This window comes from Podarcis gaigeae, assembly GCF_964106915.1.
Source record: "Podarcis gaigeae genome assembly, chromosome: 3".
Lineage (NCBI taxonomy): Eukaryota > Metazoa > Chordata > Lepidosauria > Squamata > Lacertidae > Podarcis > Podarcis gaigeae.
Window position 1 is genome coordinate 54,342,163 of NC_139680.1, and position 20,327 is coordinate 54,362,489.

General features: G+C 40.7%; 1 protein-coding gene across 24 annotated transcripts in view; it reads right to left on the reverse strand.

Annotated features, from left to right (window-relative positions):
- Positions 1-15,207, reverse strand: part of FAM184A (family with sequence similarity 184 member A) — a 62,060-nt gene extending 46,853 nt beyond the window's left edge. For 17 of the 24 annotated variants that reach the window (XR_014562240.1, XR_014562241.1, XR_014562242.1 and 14 more), the window contains exon 1: positions 14,095-15,175. Coding sequence is in view for 18 of the 24 variants with exons in the window: in XM_083731062.1 (XP_083587188.1) it covers positions 14,095-14,268 (174 nt within the window). In the remaining 6 variants the exon portion in view is untranslated. Of the gene's footprint in view, positions 1-14,094 lie in introns of all 24 variants that reach the window. The other 7 variants (XM_083731068.1, XM_083731067.1, XM_083731063.1 and 4 more) reach the window with 6 other exon arrangements.
- Positions 15,208-20,327: the final 5,120 nt, after the last annotated feature.

The following is a 20,327-nucleotide window of genomic DNA, read 5'->3' on the forward strand; positions in this document are numbered from 1 at the left end:
AAGCTAAAGTTTTGCTCTGCTTTCCTTTGGTCCATATCAGTGAGGCAAAGAGAAGGATTTTGTCATCTGGTCAGCCCAGAACCTCCAAACACACTACCCAGGCAAAAACAATGTGGAAGGCAGCAGTTACAAGTTACCTGTCTCTGCAGCAACAGCAGGTGCTGTGATTCTCCAGCAATGTGACTTCACGCCAGAGGCACACTCCATTGTCTCTTGACACAGACAGATGCCAATAACAAATCCTGCCTTTCCTCCAAAGAAGTGCAGGGTGGCAAATATGTCCATACTATAAACAATACAATTAAATCTTCTTTAAAAAATTAAAATTGTGTTGCGTTAGTACTGGAATACCATAGCCTTGTCAAGACTACACCATGCACCATGGTATTCCACAGCTCTTGTAACCTAGCTTTGGATAGACCTTCATGTAGGTCCAAGCCCCAACAGCCTGAATACAGGAATCACTTGGGAATCTGGCTCCTCTATACAGAGATTTGAGGCATTTATCACTGGTAATACTGAATACAGTACTGTTCATGCAGGATTCTTGTGCTCAGAGAGCAATAAAATAGCAGCTAGAACATGACTTCATTATGTGGTACAGAGGCTCCATACTTTGTGTAACACACACACACACACACACACACACACAGAGAGAGAGAGAGAGAGAGAGAGAGAGAGAGAGACCACACTCTGGTATCTACGTAACTTGTGATATAGAACAGATGCAGTTGTATTTTCATTTCCACTATTTTCAGTCATTTGCAATTCAAATCCACAGAGAATGCTACATTCTTGATAAAAAGATTACAACCCTACATGAAAATTTTTGCAGCTACTGAAATAATAAATGGAATGACAGACAACCACAGAGCTCACGCTATTTAACCTTTGATACAACAAGCTACTGAACAAAAGATTTTTTTTATTCCCTGTGCCTTTTCAAAGTATGCATTGTGTTAGATCTTATTTTTTCAAAATGCCATATAACACATATTCTGTAGCTGCAGGGTATGCCATCCATTCCTCTTAGCCAATACAAAAATTATACACTTGCATTACCAATGCTTTAGTGTAGTTATTAAAATACTTCCTTTTCTATCACATAGAAATGCATGTACAAGTGTTATCTGCAATACCTATTCATATCTACTCATAAAATATTTCCCACATAATCAACTAAAATTAAAACTTTCCTTTCTAAATCTTTTAGTCATGAAGAAATCTTAACCTGCACAACATTTCATGTTTTTTCTTTTCTTTTTTAGCAATCAGAGCCCTCAGTCACAAGGCATGCTTGGCAAATCACACTAAGACAAACTTTGGCTTAATGAGACTCTGTGGCTCCTAAAGAGGAGTTTGCAGTCTCTTTGCTCCACCTTTTGCTACTTCTCTAAGCCAGTGTTTGGCTTAGATTTAGAATGTTATCCAAACCTGAACTGATGCTGAAGCTATCTCTTCACTAACCACAAGCTACAGAGGTCGACATAATTAGAGTATGGCAGGAAAAAAACCTAGGGAGGAGCAAAGTTTTCTTAGCATGTTGTGCAAGCCAGTCCATTGTTTTAACTGTTATTTGAAAATAATTACTTTCAGTTTTAAGAAACCAAAATAGTGCAGCACCAGAAAAATGTAATGTCACCATACACAGTAAATAAATTTATGCACTAGCTCTTAAATATGAAATCTAAAAAAGACTAGGTACTGTTAAAAGCGATATCCAAAATACAAGATGCTAACAAAGTTGAGCTATTCTTCTTGAAGGAGAATTTCAAGAGGTGGATTCGGTTACATTAAAAAAACCAATGACTAACCCCTGATTTTTCATGTTAATCACACCCCCACCCTTGCATCTCAGATTTACAAACAAAACTGCTATATTCTTCCCAACAATGAAGGGGGTGTTTACAGAAATAATCAACTTTACACAGCCTGGAACTAGTAATATACAGGAGTGTACAGAACAGGTTACTTTATCCTTCTCTTACAGCCAATCTTCCCTATGGTATCTCCCTCTAACAATAGACATAAAATGTTCCCTCAGTACTTTCTATATCACCCTTCTTCACATCTTCTTTAAAAGTACAATTTCTTCAACAAAATTAATGTAGAAATTTGTCCAATTCCATAGCATATGTTATGCCAAAGATTTGTGTTATTTTCTCCATCCAAAGTATTCTAGAAGCTCCAAAGCTCTGGAGTTCAAATAAAACATACTGATATTTCAAGGGGGAGGGGAGGAATGTAGGGGTAGCAGGTAAGATGACAAATTTGTGTAGTTCATTTTCAGCACTTTTGCCTTCCAGTCAAGTATTCTGAATGTTTTGCATATATGCATGGCTTTTTGTTTGTTTTAAAACCTTTGGTCAAAGAAAATAGGTCTCTGAACTGTTACTTTTATGTAGTACTTGCTCAGATAGTTTAAAAGAGGTCTGTAAAAGCGCTTTAGGTGTCACAGTCAGTTCTGCTTATATCATACTTCTTTCCAATCCAGTCTTCACCTCAGGCTCAGCTTTGTTTGAAGGATATAGACCAAGACAAGATGGGGGAGTGTACAAGGAATTTTTTTAGCCGCTTACAAGTATCTGTCATGCAAGGTACATACAAATAGTATGTATCAATGAACATGTGTGTCATTTCATATTTGTTATTCACAAAATAACAAATTGTTATTATTGGGTATTTCTTAATCTTTTTTCAGTAATGGCTTCAAAGCATCATATATTAACTAATCAGTCCTGTCTTTATAATTGCCATAGGCAATTTCCACTTGGAAGACATGGTTTGCAATGGAAAAAAGTAGATAGACATTAGGACCAGGTTGACACACGTCTGTGTAAACAATTTTCCAGTATATGGATGTGAGTTTATGAAATAGATGCTGCAGAACAATGGCTAGCAGCCATTTTGGAAAATATACTTCTGCTGATCTGCTCAGTGTTTTTTCCATTCCAAACCATGTCATGCAAGTAAAATTGCTGTAATTACTTTCCTGTGGAAGTCTATTAAAAGGAAAGAAATTTATGTTGTGTGTTAAGGCATTGAATATACTGAACTTTCTAGTCTTGCATTCCTTGTTAAAAGCAAATCACAACTTTGATCATCTGGAGAAGTACTGCTAGTTGCCCAACATTTTACAGAGGTCTAATAGGCCTCCAGGGAAGCGGGTGGCACTTTGGGTTAAACCACAGAGCCTAGGACTTGTTGATCAGAAGGTCGGCGGTTCGAATCCCCGCGATGGGGTGAGCTCCCGTTGCTCAGTCCCTGCTCCTGCCAACCTAGCAGTTCAAAAGCACGTCAAAGTGCAAGTAGATAGTTATCGCTCCGGCGGGAAGGTAGATGGTGTTTCCGTGTGCTGCTCTGGTTCGCCAGAAGTGGCTTAGTCATGCTGGCCACATGACCCGGAAGCTGTATGCCGGCTCCCTTGGCCAATAAAGCGAGATGAGCACCGCAACCCCAGAGTCGGTCACGACCGGACCTAATAGTCAGGGGTCCCTTTACCTTTAATAAGCCTCCACTAGAAATTGGAGATTTAGTGTTACTGATCTCAGGCTATGGAACATTGTTCTATCAGAGATTTTGCAGGCACTCTCATTTTTCATTGCCATGTGTCCCTTGAAGAACTTTTATAAAGACAGGCCTATAGCACTGTTTGAATTAATTGGTCAGCCAATCATTTTTATCTGTTTTGTACTTTTTTAAATGGTGTTTTATATTTTATTGTATATACTGCTGTACGCCCATGTTATATTGTAAGAATTGACAATATAAAACACTTCTTTAAACACACTTTTAAAATTGCAAGCTAAAAGGTCATGTTGATAAATTAACTCAGTGTCTAAAAACTGAACATCTTTAGCAAGCAAATGATGTAAAAAACTTATAGAACTGTGGCTTCAATATGCTTGGGCGAAAGTTTCAAGGCAAATAACTTAATCTAAGAATTTGCACTTGTGCTTGGAGGCATTTACCCAATTACAGTGGTACCTTGGGTTACATACGCTTCAGGGTACATACGCTTTAGGTTACAGACTCCGCTAACCCAGAAATAGTACCTTGGATTAAGAACTTTGGTTCAGGATGAGAACAGAAATCATGCTCTGGCGGCACGGCAGCAGGGGGAGGCCCCATTCTCTAAAGTGGTGCTTCAGGTTAAGAACAGTTTCAGGTTAAGAACGGACCTCCGGAACGAATTAAGTACTTAACCTGAGGTACCGCTGTATGTGCTGTTAGCTTTACAACTGGTGTTTGCCACGGTATGTTACTGAATATGTACAGATTCTGTAAGTATGTTGATATACCACGATCACATTTTCATATTGGGTGGCATTCAACTAAGTTTTACATAGACCCCCTGAAATAAAGGGGCGTAATTTAGTAATGTTCATTAATTTTAATCAGTCTACTCTTGAGTAACACTTAGTTGAATACCCACTGCTTCTAAAGTCTTTTTCATTGCTAAGTATTGCTCAGTATTGCTTTTTCATTGCTAAGTATTTCATTGCTAAGAATATTTTAAATAAAATCTGATTCTAATCAGAGTGGAGAAATTTAGAGAAGCTCATACACTCAGGCAACAGGCTTATACTCATGATTACCTTTCCGCTGCACCAAAGAATGCTGACTTTTAGGGGATGATTTTATGGGATGGGGGCTGCAACTGGAAAGGGGATGTAATAAAGCCCCCTAGTGAGCATGGAAAACATCACACACCTTGGGATTCTGGCTGTTTGAGTGCTGTTATTCCTAGTATTTTAAAACAGCACTTATGTTCAAGTATGCATGCTCAGAACCACAGCTTAAGGAAGACTGAGTGAGCAGTGGATTCTATAGTCTCACAGAATAGGTTTTCCTGGCTCCACTCTTCTCTACAAATTACTACTAGAAGGGGGTTAATGGCCCTGCAGGAAAGGTGTGGGTATAGCAGGAGCTGCAGCAGAATGGGAAAATTGGAAGAATTTTGTTGGGTGGGGAACTGCCTTATACAAGCGGCTTTTCCACTCACTTAAGATATTTCTTGATCCAAAGCTAAGTATCTTTCATTTGGATTGTAAAGACATTCAGCAAACAGCTCATCTTAATGACTGATCTTGTCACATCAAAGTCGCATTTTGTGTTTCTTTGTGATATTTATAAATGAATGCTAAGGTTATCTACTCAGTTGCATTGAAAAAATGCAACTTATCATGGTATTACAGACAAAAGTAGCAGGCAGATAATCATAAAATGTAATTACTTTGTTAATTAGTATGTTACTGAGCAGCATTCAAGACAGGAACTAAAAATAAACTCGCATTCAACTTCAAGCTATAATAGTATTGGAGCAGCTACTAGAACAAATGTTAGCCAGCTGTTACCTTGAGTAAGAAGAAATATATGACAAAAATCAGATTATAATATTAAAATTATCATATTGAATTCCAGTTATCTATGTCACCCCTGTGACACAAAATAAAAGCATAGCTAGACAGGTAGACCATGACTAGAGGAGATGATGCCACGTTCGGGGCTCATGCTTATTGTTTTAAGAGATGGTAGGAAATAAAACAGTGGCAAAGGCTGCAGTGAATTTTTCTCTTTAAATAAACTGTTGCTGTCATCAGTACCTAAACAATTAGGATATAACTTTTTCATCCACTGAGTTAGAAAATCTGACCAACAACAAAACTGAGACTTCAATTACACTATGCCTATCAAACTGATGATGTACACTCAACAGTCTTCTTTTGTTTGAATTTTTCCCCCTTGCAAAATGGTAGGAGAAAATGTCAATTAATATAATTTTTATTGTTCCACGTAGCAAGAAAACATATTTGGGGAGGTTTAAAAATATGGGATACTTAATTCCCAACATTTATTTTAGCAAGAAGATAACATGATTGCTTTGGGTTTCACACTATTTGATAATAAACACTATTTAGACTTTCCAACATAGAATATTAGAAAAACTGTGGGGTGAAATGGAACATAAAACATCATTACTAATAAACAAAAAGTAAAACTCGCAGCAGTATAAAGAAGACTAAACTGTATGAAGGATGTCTACAGATTATATACTTCCACAATTCATTTTCAAATGATTTTTGTGAATGCTCAATCTGCTAGGATGACAATCCAGAATATTTGGCTCAAATTGCTTTTTAAAAGATTTCCAGAGTGTTGAGGTGTAATGCCAACATGTCAGGGCTTTCAAAAGACTTGTTTTGTGTAAATGTAAAACTTGCAAAGTGACTGAGGCTGCTATCCTATATCAGCCCCATTTAACTCTGTGGGACTTACTTCTGGGTGCACGTATAAAGATTTGTGCTATAAGGTAGGTGAAAAGGTAAGAAGAGGAATCTCAAACTTCCAAACCTATATTGAAGGTTTTCCAACAGCTCAGTAAATTCTGGCACAGTTCAGTAAGATGATCCATAGCATTTTGTGACAGCTAAAGTTTTGTAATCCCATTGGTGGTTGGACTTTGGATCTGGTGTAAATTTACTCCAGCTTAATTTACAACACTTTGCTTTATGCCCCTTTCTTGTGCATAAGGATTGCTCCCTTAGCCAATATCCCTGACAATCAGTCAGTTTACTCCGAGCAGGACTGACAGCATTGGTTTAATTTTTTTATACATCTCAATAAATACTATTCTGCCTCCCAGATCACAACGTTGTGAGTCCCTTTCTCACCCATCATATCATATGTTACATAATTTATAAATTATTCCCTTGCTAACTTCCCAAATCCATTCCCCCCTCTATTCCTCTTTTTATATGTCAATTTCAGTTTCTCATTAAAAAAAAAAATCTCAAGGAAACTCATCAGGATTATAGTTGAGATTTTTCCTACTGTACAAATTTTTGTATAGGATTTTGCCTAATATACTATTTTTGCAAATAATTTTTCCTGATATAATGCATGTTCCTATGCTATTTTTGGAATTACAGTGGTACCTTGGGTTACAAACACTTCAGGTTACAGACTCCGCTAAGCCGGAATTAGTACCTTGGGTTAAGAACTTTACTTCAGGATGAGAACAGAAATCGTGCAGCAGCAGGAGGCCCCATTAGCTAAAGTGGTGCCTCAGATTAAGAACGGTTTCAGGTTAAAAACGGACCTCCGGAACGAATTAAGTTCGTAACCAGAGGTACCACTGTATATGCATTTATATGCACACTTCACCCTAGAATATGCATCCCTAGCTGTAACCAAGGTTTGTTCTTAATTTATTATTTGTGGTTTGTCTGGGGAAGAAAAGACAAAACTGGGTTTGGTTGAAATGCTAAGCCTTACTATGGCTTAGCCCAACAATTAGTAAAGCAGTAAGGCTCTGGGAGGAGCACTGTAGCGTCAATCTTTCCTCCAGAAATAGGCACATTTGCTCATTTGCGCTAAGCCACTGGAACCCTGTGAATCATACTGTCCCCTTGCTAGCACATGTATAAATGAATACAGAACAAAAGATGTGTGCCTCAAACTAAGTTCTGGGCCATTACAAATCCAGGGTAGTGTTCTCTTATGAGACTCCACGGCATGATGTGTGACCAAACACCTTAAAAAATGAACATAAAAAGTTCCATTAGTTCACATATTTCTGGAAGGTTTTTGAGCATTGAAGCCATCTATGATGTAAGGATTTTATTTATTTATTTTTTGCGGGGGGAGAGATATCTTAGGGAAACTCTCTGACCCAAATCCTACCATTGTTTGAGGATATAAGCATCCATATGATTACAATAGATATTCAACCACAGCAAAGAAGTAGATAAATTCAAGGAAGCTTCTCTCACACGGCTTTGTTTTGTATTTATCTTCTTAGCATAGAAACAAAGTTTTGGCTTCCAGAATGCTTGATTACTAAAAGAAGCTGACCCAAGAAAATGCATGCTCATTAAAATTCTGCATACATACAACTGTGCAGAATAATAATTGGCTTGACTCAGAGAAACTTGTACAAGAGGGCAGTACATGTAAGGAGTATGGTACTTAGACTGACATACTGTAAGTACTTGCATTTGCATTAGGTTGGTAATAATCAGTTTGGAATAGAGACCAGTTGCCGCTGGTCTCATCGCTGTTGTACCCATTTAACTGTGATCACCAACTTGCTAATGCAGCAATGCAGCCAACATGCACAGGATTCCTTTGTAAATTACATGCAGAAGGATTCTACATGGATTTTCACAAATGAAAATTAGGCAGATGGACCTGTGTGCATGCCATATGCAACGTGGAAGCAGAAGACACTGACTGCGGAGGCATAGATGGTTCACACAAACCATAGTCTAGCCTCCATGAATCAAATGAAACATTGAGCTTGAACATTCCACACTCCCATCTCCCATGCAGACAGCAGAATAACATCCACATAAGTTTTTGCTTTTAAAGAAGTTTGGCTTAGCATTATGTACAATGAAGTGATCCTGGTTTAAAACAATGATTCGTTAACAAGGCAAATTTATGATCCATTGTTTGAAGCTGACACAGCAGAGCGTATTTTAAGCCAGGATTCCTGGTTGATTAAAGCTCCTTGTGCTAAAAGCTCCTTGTGCTAAAAGATATATTGACAGAAGTAGCAATGGACCATCAGGCCTGGCCTTATGAGACATGAGGTTCAGATATGGCCTTATGAGACATGAGGTTCAGATATGGATGGGGGCAGTGGATTGTACCCCCGTTCACTCTGTCTGCCCTGACTAGCAGACTACCACTGCCACTGCTCACACCCAGCTATCCACCACTATTGCCACCTCCTCCTACCTGCCCGGCACTAACTTGGCAGCATAGTCCTTTCCTCACTCTGAAGAAAAAGTTATGGTAATTCTAAAAAGTAAATCTGGCACTGTTGTATCAAAACAGCAGCACCTCAAGGTGCTGTGTGACCTTGCTCATAATACCTCACTTTGAGAAAGGGCACTTTCCTCAGAGTGAGAAATTGAGAACTTATACCATAGGAGTGAGCAAGTAGCAGATGAGACAAAGCAGTGAGGAAGAAAAGGTGACATGGTCCACCCAACTCTGGCAGTGCAATGTTATGCATCAGCCCTGAGAACTGAAGATAATTCCTGTCTTCAGAGTTTCACTGACTTTAGAACTCCTCCTCAAAACTAATTTGTACAAACTGCAGAAGAATATGGAACATATGCTATTTGCTGATCTGCTGAAGAACTCTGATTTACAAAGACACGTGTACATATAGTCCAGTAACCATTACAAAAGTTAAACAATGCTATGCTGTATTAGAGCATAATCAGCAGCAAACTGTAGGATTTCATGTATCCATTGTTAGTGATATGCAGAGCAGACCCACAGAAATATCAACAAACTTTACTAACTTTAGTCCATGCATTTAAATGTGTCTTCTACTCTGAGTGTGACTTTGTTGGATAAAACCTATGCTTTCCATCTTCTCAGACCTGACGAAAGATCCTACTATTATACAAAGGTAGTTGGTCTCCAATACGTCATACCCTTTTTGCATTGTTATTACAGACAAATGCAATTATTTTGAAATTTTACTTTGGGTGAACTGTCTACACTCATTGAAGCCTAACTACTACAGACAAAAAGAAAGGAGCTCTATCATAAGCATTTTCACATAGACAAGTCTGTCAGTCTGAAATGTCTGTTACAGTCCAGGCAAGTTGCCAGCATTTCCACTCCAATACATTAATTGGTAAAAGGAACAAAGATTCATTCTACAACAAGGAGTGTTTATTTCCCTTCCTCTCTCAAGACAGACAAAGAAACACTACACAAACCTGAAGAAACTTTATGCATGTATTTGAAGTTAACATATTTGGGAACACATCCATTACATTTAAAGCACAAGATACCTTTTATTCATGTAGCCCTGGTACAGCAATAGTTGACATTAGTTATTCCATTCGTTATTCAAGCTTTTATGGGTAATTCATATGTCACAGAGGTGGTGGGACAAATGAGGTTCATATACCGGATTAGACTGCTTGCAGAACAAGAGGTAATTCTGCTCTCCCTAGGGAGGTTCCTAATTCTCATTTATTGCCCAAACAACTGCAGCTCCCCACCCAACCCACAGTATCCCATGCTGTTCCTCAGGATCCATTGATTCCCATGAGCATCCATGAGGGTATGGTTTTGTAGCAAGCAGATAAGCCCATTCCAAAAGTAAAAATCAAATCACAATATGTAGGATCCAACCAACTGTGAATAAAGCTCAGCCCATTTTCTGGCTGTTTGCACACGGTTATTGTACTTATATGTGTATATATAAATACAGTTATATATTTATTGTAAACCACTTTGAGATCTTTCAGATATTAAGCAGTCTATAATTCGATACAATAAATAAATAAATAAATAAATAAATAAATAAATAAATAAATAAAGCTGAGGACTACTACCTAGTTAAGTTGAAGCTTTGAAGGAACAAAAACTCAAAAGTAATGAAATGTTCAATGGGGAAGAAGCAAGAGGACACAACATCCCACACATAATTAACATTTTATTGTGACGTCTCACTCAGTCCTTCTATTTTCAGTTAAATCATCTGAATGCCATCACATCTGCAGCTAAAACCATACAAAAGAAAGGCATGAGCAGACCTAGTAACACAAAAATTGTTACTAACACACACAAAGGCAGAGAACCCCCCAAAAAGTCAAATGAGGACTGAAATTGTTCAGTAGACATGCTGAATGGGGGATGGGGGGAGGACCCGAATAAGGTATACTGAACAACAGCAGTATGCAACATTTTGTTGTAGCTCTAACTTGTCTACACTGCATTTAGCAAAGAAGAAAGGCACTTCCTACAGAGCCCAAGTACAGTCATACCTCGAGTTGAAGTAGCTTTGGGTTAAGCGTTTTCGGGTTGTGCTCCGCGGCAACCCGGAAGTAATGGAGCGTGTTACGTCTGGGTTTCACCGCTTGCATAGATGCTCAAAATGACGGCACGCGCATGCGTGGAAACGGCGAATCACACCTGTGCAGGTTCGTTCGCATCCAGAGGTACCACTGTACTTTTTTGCTGTAGCTCTATACAAAATAACTATTCCATATACCCACAGGTCACATCAGACTCCCCTTTGTGACACACAGTCTGTATATTGTGCATTTTTAGTAACTTAGAACATCCAAGTTTCCTCAAATGGCATGGAGATGAAGTTACAAGGTTAGTGGCCTCCTATACACTTTATTGTATTTTAACACAAGAGCCTGCTGTATCATACAAAGGTTCATCATATCCAACATCCCACAGTGCCCAACCATGTGTCTCAGGGAAATACAGAAAGAGGTTTGGAGCACATAGGTCTCTCCTACTGTTGTTCCATAGCAACTGCTATTCTGAGGCATATTACTTCCAAATTTGAATGTTTAATATTGTCACTGACAGACCTATCCTCCATTACACTTCTCCAATCTAAATCAATGGAGGTTAAAGTCAGACTGTTAACAAGTAACTTGTCTTGAAAGCATTTTTGTAATGAGCAAGTTTTCTGCTCTCATCTGAGACCCCTTTCTTCTTATGAGTACTGCTCTAATGTTCTTATTTTGTGATGTTTTAAATTATGTTCATTGTAGGTCAGATTCAACTAACTGGTCCCGCTAGTGGAAGCCTGTGCAAGGACTTCTGCTAATGCAGTGGGGCTTCCCTCTGCTCTCTCATGCACTTCAAACTGGCTCTTGGAGTTTAGGAGAACCCCCAGCATAGCACACAGAGGGAGGAGAGGAAAGATCTTTCCGTTGGGCAAACAATAATGTTTGTGTTGACAGAAAGGCTGCAAAAGTATGATACTGAATTTCTCCTGCATTTTTTATCTTTGTAAGCCAATTCAAGATGTATAAAAAGCAAGATATACGTTAAAAATACATACAAATATAAAGAGACTCCAAAGCGACCAACTCTCATTGGAATTAATATAAGCATTTGTTACATTAGCATAAAATATTTTCTTTCACATATACATAAACCTTAACATACCCCTTTTAGTACAGATATTATTATTACTCTAAATTACCATCCATCTCCCACTTTTTCAAAACACAATTGCCCAACACCACCAAATCACCCACAGATTTATTAGCAAAAAACAAACTTGCCACAATGTTTTGAACAAAGAGTACAGCACTCCAACTGTATACATTTACATAGGCTGATAAACATACACCTTAATTCATCCCCAAATCTACCAGTTTAGGCTGTATAGCCTAAGCCTTCTTTTTCCTTGGGATAAAGTTTTGCACTTCATTAAATAGCCATTCTTAAATAAGGTTAAAGAACACTGTTCCTGGCTTTAGAGCAGTGTTTTTCAACCTTTTTTGGGCAAAGACACACTTGTTTCATGAAAAAAATCACGAGGCACACCACCATTAGAAAATGTTAAAAAAATTAACTCTGTGCCTATATTGACTATATATAAAGTAATTCTCTTGAATAGGAATCAAATAAACACAAAGAAAGTATTTTATAATTACTTTATTATGAAATAGTAAGTAAACAGAAATATGAAAAATTATAAAATAATTTATTTTTAAATCTTTCAAATTTTTCAATTTTTCCCACGGCACACCAGGCAACATCTCGGGGCACACTAGTGTGCCGCGGAACAGTGGTTGAAAAACACTGCTTTAGAGTACTGTACAAAGAAATATCTATATCTTTGTCTTTCCCAAACTTACTACGCTTCCATGCTAAAGGTTTATAGGCACTGACCTTACATTACATTATTCCAGGAAGCAAGCTCTAGTACATCAAACATGGGCAAGCAGAAAAAGCTGGTGGAACTATGCAGAAACTCTCCCAAATAGAGCATTTACAGGGATGTAGAGGGGCTGAATCAGCTCGGAATCACATTACAGCATCAGATCTGATTCCAGCCTGGAGCACCAGCTCCAGAGTAGGACTGTGGACCCATTTTCTATGCCAGTCAACTTGAGCAGGAAAGGTGTGGATGGCCAACATATTTTTGTAAGATATTTACTAAAATATGCCAGAAAAGTGCACAAGAACAAGAAGTCTGGAATTCTGGTTCTCTCACCAGTTGTATCTCACATGCCAATGCTATAGTACATTACTTGGATCTTCTAAAGAGGCCCTGCTCTGGAATCCATCTAAAAGGCAGACAATTTTAGACTCCACCAGGAGCCCTGTCTTTTTTGTAGCAGCCCTGATACTATGTAACTCTCCTAAGAAAAGTTAATTAGCATCCTCCCTGCTGGCTTTCTGAAGGGAGGTAAACACTTTTAGTTTCAGTTCGCCCTTGAGATCTAATAATTGCTGTGTTCACAGTTTTTTGCTGTACAATACTGCTACTTTTCTTTTTTGTTGGATCTTTCTTTTGTATTTCGTTATGCTTTACCTTTTGTAAACTGCTATGAGGAATGAAAAGCTTAAAATTAAACAGGTAGGCTTTAAGAAAGTTGACAACAATCTAAATCACCATTAAAATTATTCTAGAGTGATTCATTCTGTGGAATTATTATGCAAAAAGAATTATACAATAGGAGCTAAAAAAAACTTACTACTTGCATAAATGAAAGCACCAATATTAAAGCCAGAGAGCTATAACAAGACAGCAATTTAAACACATGAGATGATACGTAACTGGATTCCAAACATAAGACAAAACATGCAGCCTGAGCCTATGCATGTTTACTCATAAGTAAATCCTACTGTGTTCAACAGGGTTGACTAGCAAGTGACTGTGCATAGGATTGTAGCCCTTGTTCCACACAAATGCTACCCTATGAACAGATGCAACTTTTATGCTTAAAGAGGGACAATGATAAATATTAGTATTGCTATTAGAACTCTTCTTTTAAGTGGATATAGAGAAATAAGTGCAACCCTAGACACAACCTTATCACCTATCAAGGTACTCTCTGCAATAACTGACACAACAGCTATTGTAAAATTAATGCAGCCCTCTCTTATAAGAAATTTTGTCAGATTTAAGTGGACAGCACAACTGAGACTTTACTCTCTCCAATGCAGGCTTGTAAACACACTTTTTAAGGTTCAGAAAAATTATAATTAAAAAAATGCGAGCAAGAAAAGAACAAACAAATGCTCTACCAAATTGGGAGGGGGGGAGAGATGCTTAGAGGATGGAGGACTCCCTCCTACCTTGGTGAGCTGAGCTATTTTCTTGCTCATTTTGAGATGGAGATCCTGATTATATTCCATGCCGAGCTGGGAGGAGGCGGCCGACGAAGAAGTGGAGGTGGTGAATTTTCCAGCGCTCCCCGAGGAGCTGCCGCTGTAGTAGTGCTGCTGCCAGCTCATCCCTGGTGTCGCCATCTTCCACAGCAGAGAAACCCTGCCAACCGCTCTGCCAAGCGCCGGGAGGAGAAGGGCGAGGGTGACACGAAAATAGGGGTGGGGGAGGAGGGGGGTTGTTGAGGTGGCAGGCGGAGGAAAAAGACAAGGATAGAGATGGAAAGCAGCTAATGCTGGTGGCGAACAGGACGGCGGGGGGTGAGGGGGGAAAGGCGAGGGGGGGCAGGTCAAACTACCTCTTCACCTCCCCCCCTCCAGTCCCCGCTGCTACCTCCTCTCACTCACAGCGTCTCCCCTCGTCCCCCTCCCGGCCTTATTTGCCACCCTGGCTCCTTCTGCACCATTTTCCTTCGTGGGGAGGGGAGGCGGGTGAGGGACCCACAGACTCCCCGCTCCTTGCCCTTCAGTTCAGGTGAGGGAGGAAAGGATGGGGCGGTCGAGGAAGGATCTCCTGAGGTAACCACAAGCCGCCCCCTGCGGGCTCCTCAGAGATTCCTGCTGCCGTTTCCTTTTTAAACCTCCCCCCCTGGGGCAACGGATAAACGAGCGAGGACGGGGGGGGGGGGGAACGCGTCTCGTGCTCTCCGTCTCCGTCAACCCCTCACAGCGGCGCCTTTCCTCCTCCCGTTCTGGGAGCGGCGCTCCCCGCGGGACCCTTCCCCGGGTCCCGCGAGGGAAGGGGGAACCCGAGCGGAGCGCCCCCCGCCGTTTCTCTCGCACGGGGGGGGGGCTCCTCTTCCCCTCCCGCCGCAGCTCGCCTCGAAAACAAGCGGTCAAAGCCCCCCCCCCCTCCAAGCGAGCGACGCCGACTGTTGCTACCGAAGCCGACGCTGCCCGCTCGGTGCTCTTTGGCCACAAGAGGCCAACGCTCCGTTACCAGGGTCTCGGAGAACTGTTTACGCCGCGCGCGTGGCGTCATTTCCGCCGTTCATCCTTCTCTCCCCCCCCCCTCACGCGCGCGCGCGCCCGCCGCCGTCAGTTCCCGCCCCTTTCAGTACCTCGGAAAGGGACTTAATTTTAAGTCGCGCACGCGCAGATGCGCTCTCCAGGGTGGTTAGTTAAAACCTTTACGGCGGGCGCGCTAAGAGGGAGGCGCGAGATAGCGCCGTGTGCTGTTAAGACCCACGAGAAGCGGCTCTGAGGACACAGCTCTATAATAAGCATTGCTCTCCCGCGCTGGCGTCACGAGCGCGGGCTGCAGCAACGGCCAGGGCGGCCCTAAGGAGCAGGTTGGGTGGCGGTTGGTGGGCTGCTTCCCGCCATAGTGATCCCTCGTTGGGAACGATTGCAAATCACCTCTCCCTCTCTCCGAAACAAACACATCTGCTCAGAACTCCAGAGATTCTTCTGAAATTATAGTGTACATATGCACTTATGATAGCGAAATAAGAACATAAGGAGAGTCTGCTGGATCAGGCCAGTTGTCAACATCAGATCCAACATCCTGTTGTCACAGCGGCTGGACAGTTTCCTGTAGGCACACGAGCCAACTCCTAGGGGCCGAGGTCCCTCCCTCCCAATAAAATATATGAGCTCCCCCCCCCCCAGGTTAATGGGCATCACCATTCAAATGGTGTGTGTGCACCACGTCTTGCGATCAGTTATGTGAGGCTCCCGCAATTTTTTATTCAAGTTGGCACCCCTGTCTGTGGGAAACAAGCACAAGAGCTCTTTCTCCTCCTGTGGTTTCCAGAAACTGGAGGCAGAGCATAGCCATCATGGCTAGGAACCATCTCCTCCATGAATTTGTCTAATGCTCTTTTAAAGCCATCCAAGTTGGTAGCCATTAGTGCCTCCTGTGGGAGTGAGTTCCATAGTTTAATTATGTGCTGTGTTGAAAAATCTCCCAACACTCAGCTTCATTGGATGTCTATGAGTTCTAGTGTTATGAGAGGGGGGGGGGAATTCTTTATCCACTTTCTCCATACTGTGCATAATTTTATAAGCTATCATGTCACATCTTACTTGCCTTTTTCTAAATTAAAAAAGTCTCAAACATTGCAGCCTTTTTTTATAGGGGAGTTGCTCCATCCCCTTGATCATATTGGTTGCCCCTTTCTGAATCTTTTCCAACTCTGTAATATCCGTTTTGAGGTGAGGCGACCAGAACTGTACACGGTCCAACCACTTAGCCTCCGTATATGCAAGAGGAGAGGGTGGTAAAGGTCATACTTAGGTCTTCTTAGATATACTGTATATCACACAGAGAACATATCTAGAATTTATTATCTATTTCAGAACATGTGGCCTTCCACAAGGTCATCAACCATTTAAAAAAAATGAAATCTACTGAACTAATATTGTAATGATGGTTCTCTAAAATACAAATTCCTTTCAAGTAAGAGTTTCAACTTTCTAACCTTAGGAAACCAGCAGAGAATGAAAATCCATTCATGATTAGTATGCATTATACAGGAATGAACACGGCACTAAATAATGTGCTAATTTATCTGAGCAGAGCAAAAAGGGAATTAATTTATGTTTAAATAAGCCAATACATGAGGGAGAGGGAGGAACATCCCTCAAGATTTATCTGCAATAAAATCTGTTGTCAGTTTTAGCTGAGACAGGATTCTACCAACATGATCAATGAAACTCCCTTATAAATTAAAACAGTTTAAGTTGGTGTTATTTTGAAATAAAGCCATATATTTCAGTTTGGCTTCAAGGATATTTGGCTCTTCTTTCCTTAATTTCATTTCATCAGTAGCCAAGGAACTGTGGTGTGGGATGCACAGACAGCAGCTTTAAGGAGTTCAGAGGTTGCAGGTGCAGGGGAACCAAACAGGTAATGCTCATATGTGAAAATATCCCTGCTACTTCTCTAGTGTGCACAGCAACATGCAAATGTGACTTGAAATGCCACAGAGAAACAACCTCACTGTACTTAAAGCTACCAATGCACATATAGCCTTTATGGCAGTAATAGCAAGTCAAATCCAAAGCATTTTAAGTGTTCCTCCTATCCCAAGGGATAAGAAGAGGTTTCAGGGACAATGCTGCAGGATTTAATGTCCTTTGGGGGCAGTGCATAGGAAATTTGCAGCATCTTGGTATTCTTTTTTTCAGTTACAACTGAAAAGCAGAGCTTACTAGAAGTTAAGCAACACTCCTATAGCAGACAGCAAATCTGCTAATCTGACATCATGTTTCCAGAGAGAACCCTTGTATCTCAAGATGCTACAGCACTCATCTCTATTTCACTGGCTCCAAACTCTTTATCTGAGCTCCTCCTGCCAACTTCTCAAATGAAAGAGGAATCTCAATCTGTTAAGGAATATGAATATTATTTTGTTAAATTCCAGACTCCTATCATGTGGCACTCTTTTTAAAACCAGAATGATAGACTCATGATCAGTAATCAATACGACAACACTGCTCTGGTGTGTGCTGCATATGCAACTAGCTGCTGCTACCACCACCATTCAGTTTCTTGGTTAGACCTTGACTCCAGTTTGCTCAGCTGGGAAGGAGGCAGAAGAAGCATTGCACAGGAGAGAAAGGCAGGAATGCAGATCTGACTCTATATGAACTTTAGACAACCTGGTGCCCTCCAGCTGTTTTGGACTGCAAATCCCATCAGCCCCAGCCAACACAGATGGGGAAGTTTGGGGGGAAGGCTGCTCTAGGCAACAACCAGACCCATGTGCATCAATAGCTTTCCTATGAATGCAATCCATTTGTTTCGCTTGCAGCCTTTGTGACACACATGCTAGGGTTTGGTCAGACTTGAAGTTTGGTGTACTAAACCGCATGTTGTGGAAACATTTCCCCTCTTTGTTTTTTGCTCAGCTGTAACGCTTTTACATAAAGTTTATGCCTTACAGAGCTTTGGCACTTTGCAGATTCTGAAAGCCCTTTCTATAAGCTTAGTATTTCTAATAAAATTCAGAAATACAGCAGGATTATCTTCTGTATTTTTAGAGCAGCATACATCCTTTCGGTGCCTTTGCTTAAGGAAGCACCAGCATAATAATGGAGACGTACTGTTGTAAAAGGGTACAGACAATGAAGCAGGACTGCTATAATAGGACATGTACAAATGTGCCATTCATTGCGACCTCAGTTTTGGCAAGAAAGAGGTCATTAAATATGAATGCAGGCCCTTCTTGGGAAATTACAGTGAATATATTTATGAAATAGGAAAGCAGCACTACTGGTTTGAGACCCAATAAAAAGTAGTGGGAGCACATGAGGCGAGGAAAGGTTTGTGAGTAAAACAAAGGAATGTGAGAAATCAGCACTGATATTTTATTGGGAAACAGTGGCAAAAAGTTGCACAAGGCAGCGAAATGCAGGCAGGTCAGGATGTTTGGGAAGAACTCTTGGTGATCTGAAGGAAATAGGTAAGGATTTCTGACTCTAGTTGTACGGTGAAATAAAATGACTCCTGCATTGCAGGGGTTTGGACTAGATGATCTTCCAGCTCTATGATTCTATGACCCCCCCCTCCAAAATGTTATCACTGAAACAAATAAAGCTGTGGTAGAGGCTTGAGAAAGTAACCAGAAGTTGGTTTTTGTGTGGTGGGACTGTGAGATCAGTTCGCTTCTGGCATTCATCCAGAACAAATCCCTGGATTAAGAATTTTTTCAATCCCAGTGTATGCCTTGTGCATCTGACTCTCAATGGCAGATCTCTGCATATACACCCAAACACCCAGACTAGGTGGCCTAAACCTGAAGTCTACGCTAGTCTGACATAAGATGGACTCTGGTTCACAAATGGCTTATGTCTTAAAAGACAAAAAGATGTCACATGACTCTTTTTACTGCAACAGACCAACATGGCTACCCCTCTGGAAACTGCGGCAAAAGTAGTTTTGCTAAAACGGAAAATTTTGCAGCAGGTGGAGCACCTCAGACCCAGGAGTCAAATGCAGCCCTCCAGGCCTCCTTGTCCAACCCTCAGGACTCTTCCCAGGACACACTGCTTACAGGTCCTGGTGTGTGCCCTTCTGAGTGTTTCTGACTGGATGGAATGTGTCTTTGCCCAGTGATAATGCCTCCTGGTTATCCTCTCCCACAGCTTTATTTATCTGTTTGCCAGGATGGCCAGACGCCTCTGTATTAAATTTCTGATAGTATAATCAGCAAGATCTAGCTGAAGGTATCACACACACACACACACACACACACACACACACACACACACAGTGAATTCACAGTGATTAATAGTGTCTAGATTTGCCAAAGTATTGCTATACGAAATTCATTCCATTTGGCAGAGCAATTTGGCAGAATGCTTGATTAATGCGAAAAGTGCAATATGTATAGTGGAATGATAAGATCCAAACTGCCTTATACATTTTATATGCCAGTGGGTACCCACTTTTCTGGCATCTGACATTGTCAGTACACGATGGCACTGATACAGAGGAAGAAACACTTTTGCTAGATTAACCACCTCTGAAAGTCATTCAGACCTTTGCCTTGTTGCCTATTTATCAGATCAATCTTCCATTGAACTGCACCATCCCCAACCAAATCAAAATACAGTACTGTTGTTTTTATATTTTGTACATTGCATTGGGGCATATGTGGTAGGTGATTGTGGTCTGCAAGACCACAGGGGCTAATTAATTGCCCCAAACACAACTGTGGAGAGAACAATGAATTATGGATTTCCTGTAATTGATATGACCATTGATGCATATTTCTCCTCCTCCTCTTCCTGGGTGCTGCCACAATGGCCCAGCAGCTCTGAGAGCAGAATTTGTCATTCCACTGTAGTTTTAAGTTCCACCTGCTGGCAGCCACACAAACATCAACTTAACAACATCCTTAAAAAAATATTTATCAGGACAGATAGTAACTGGAGGGTGGCTGTAAATGTTTTGAAATGGACCTCTAGTACTTAGAAGCTCCATGTGAATCATATGGAAGCAAAGGAAATATTTTTTCTTTTCTTTTTTGCTACAGGCTTCTTTAATAGTTCATCAGCAGTTATAGCCCCAGGCATACAGTTTTTTGGATCTCCTTCATTAATTTTTGAAGGACATTATGAGCCATGATTGAAAGCATCTCGTTTACGGGAAGTGCATTTGGAGGTTGCATGATCTAGTCGTTTCAGCTCTGATT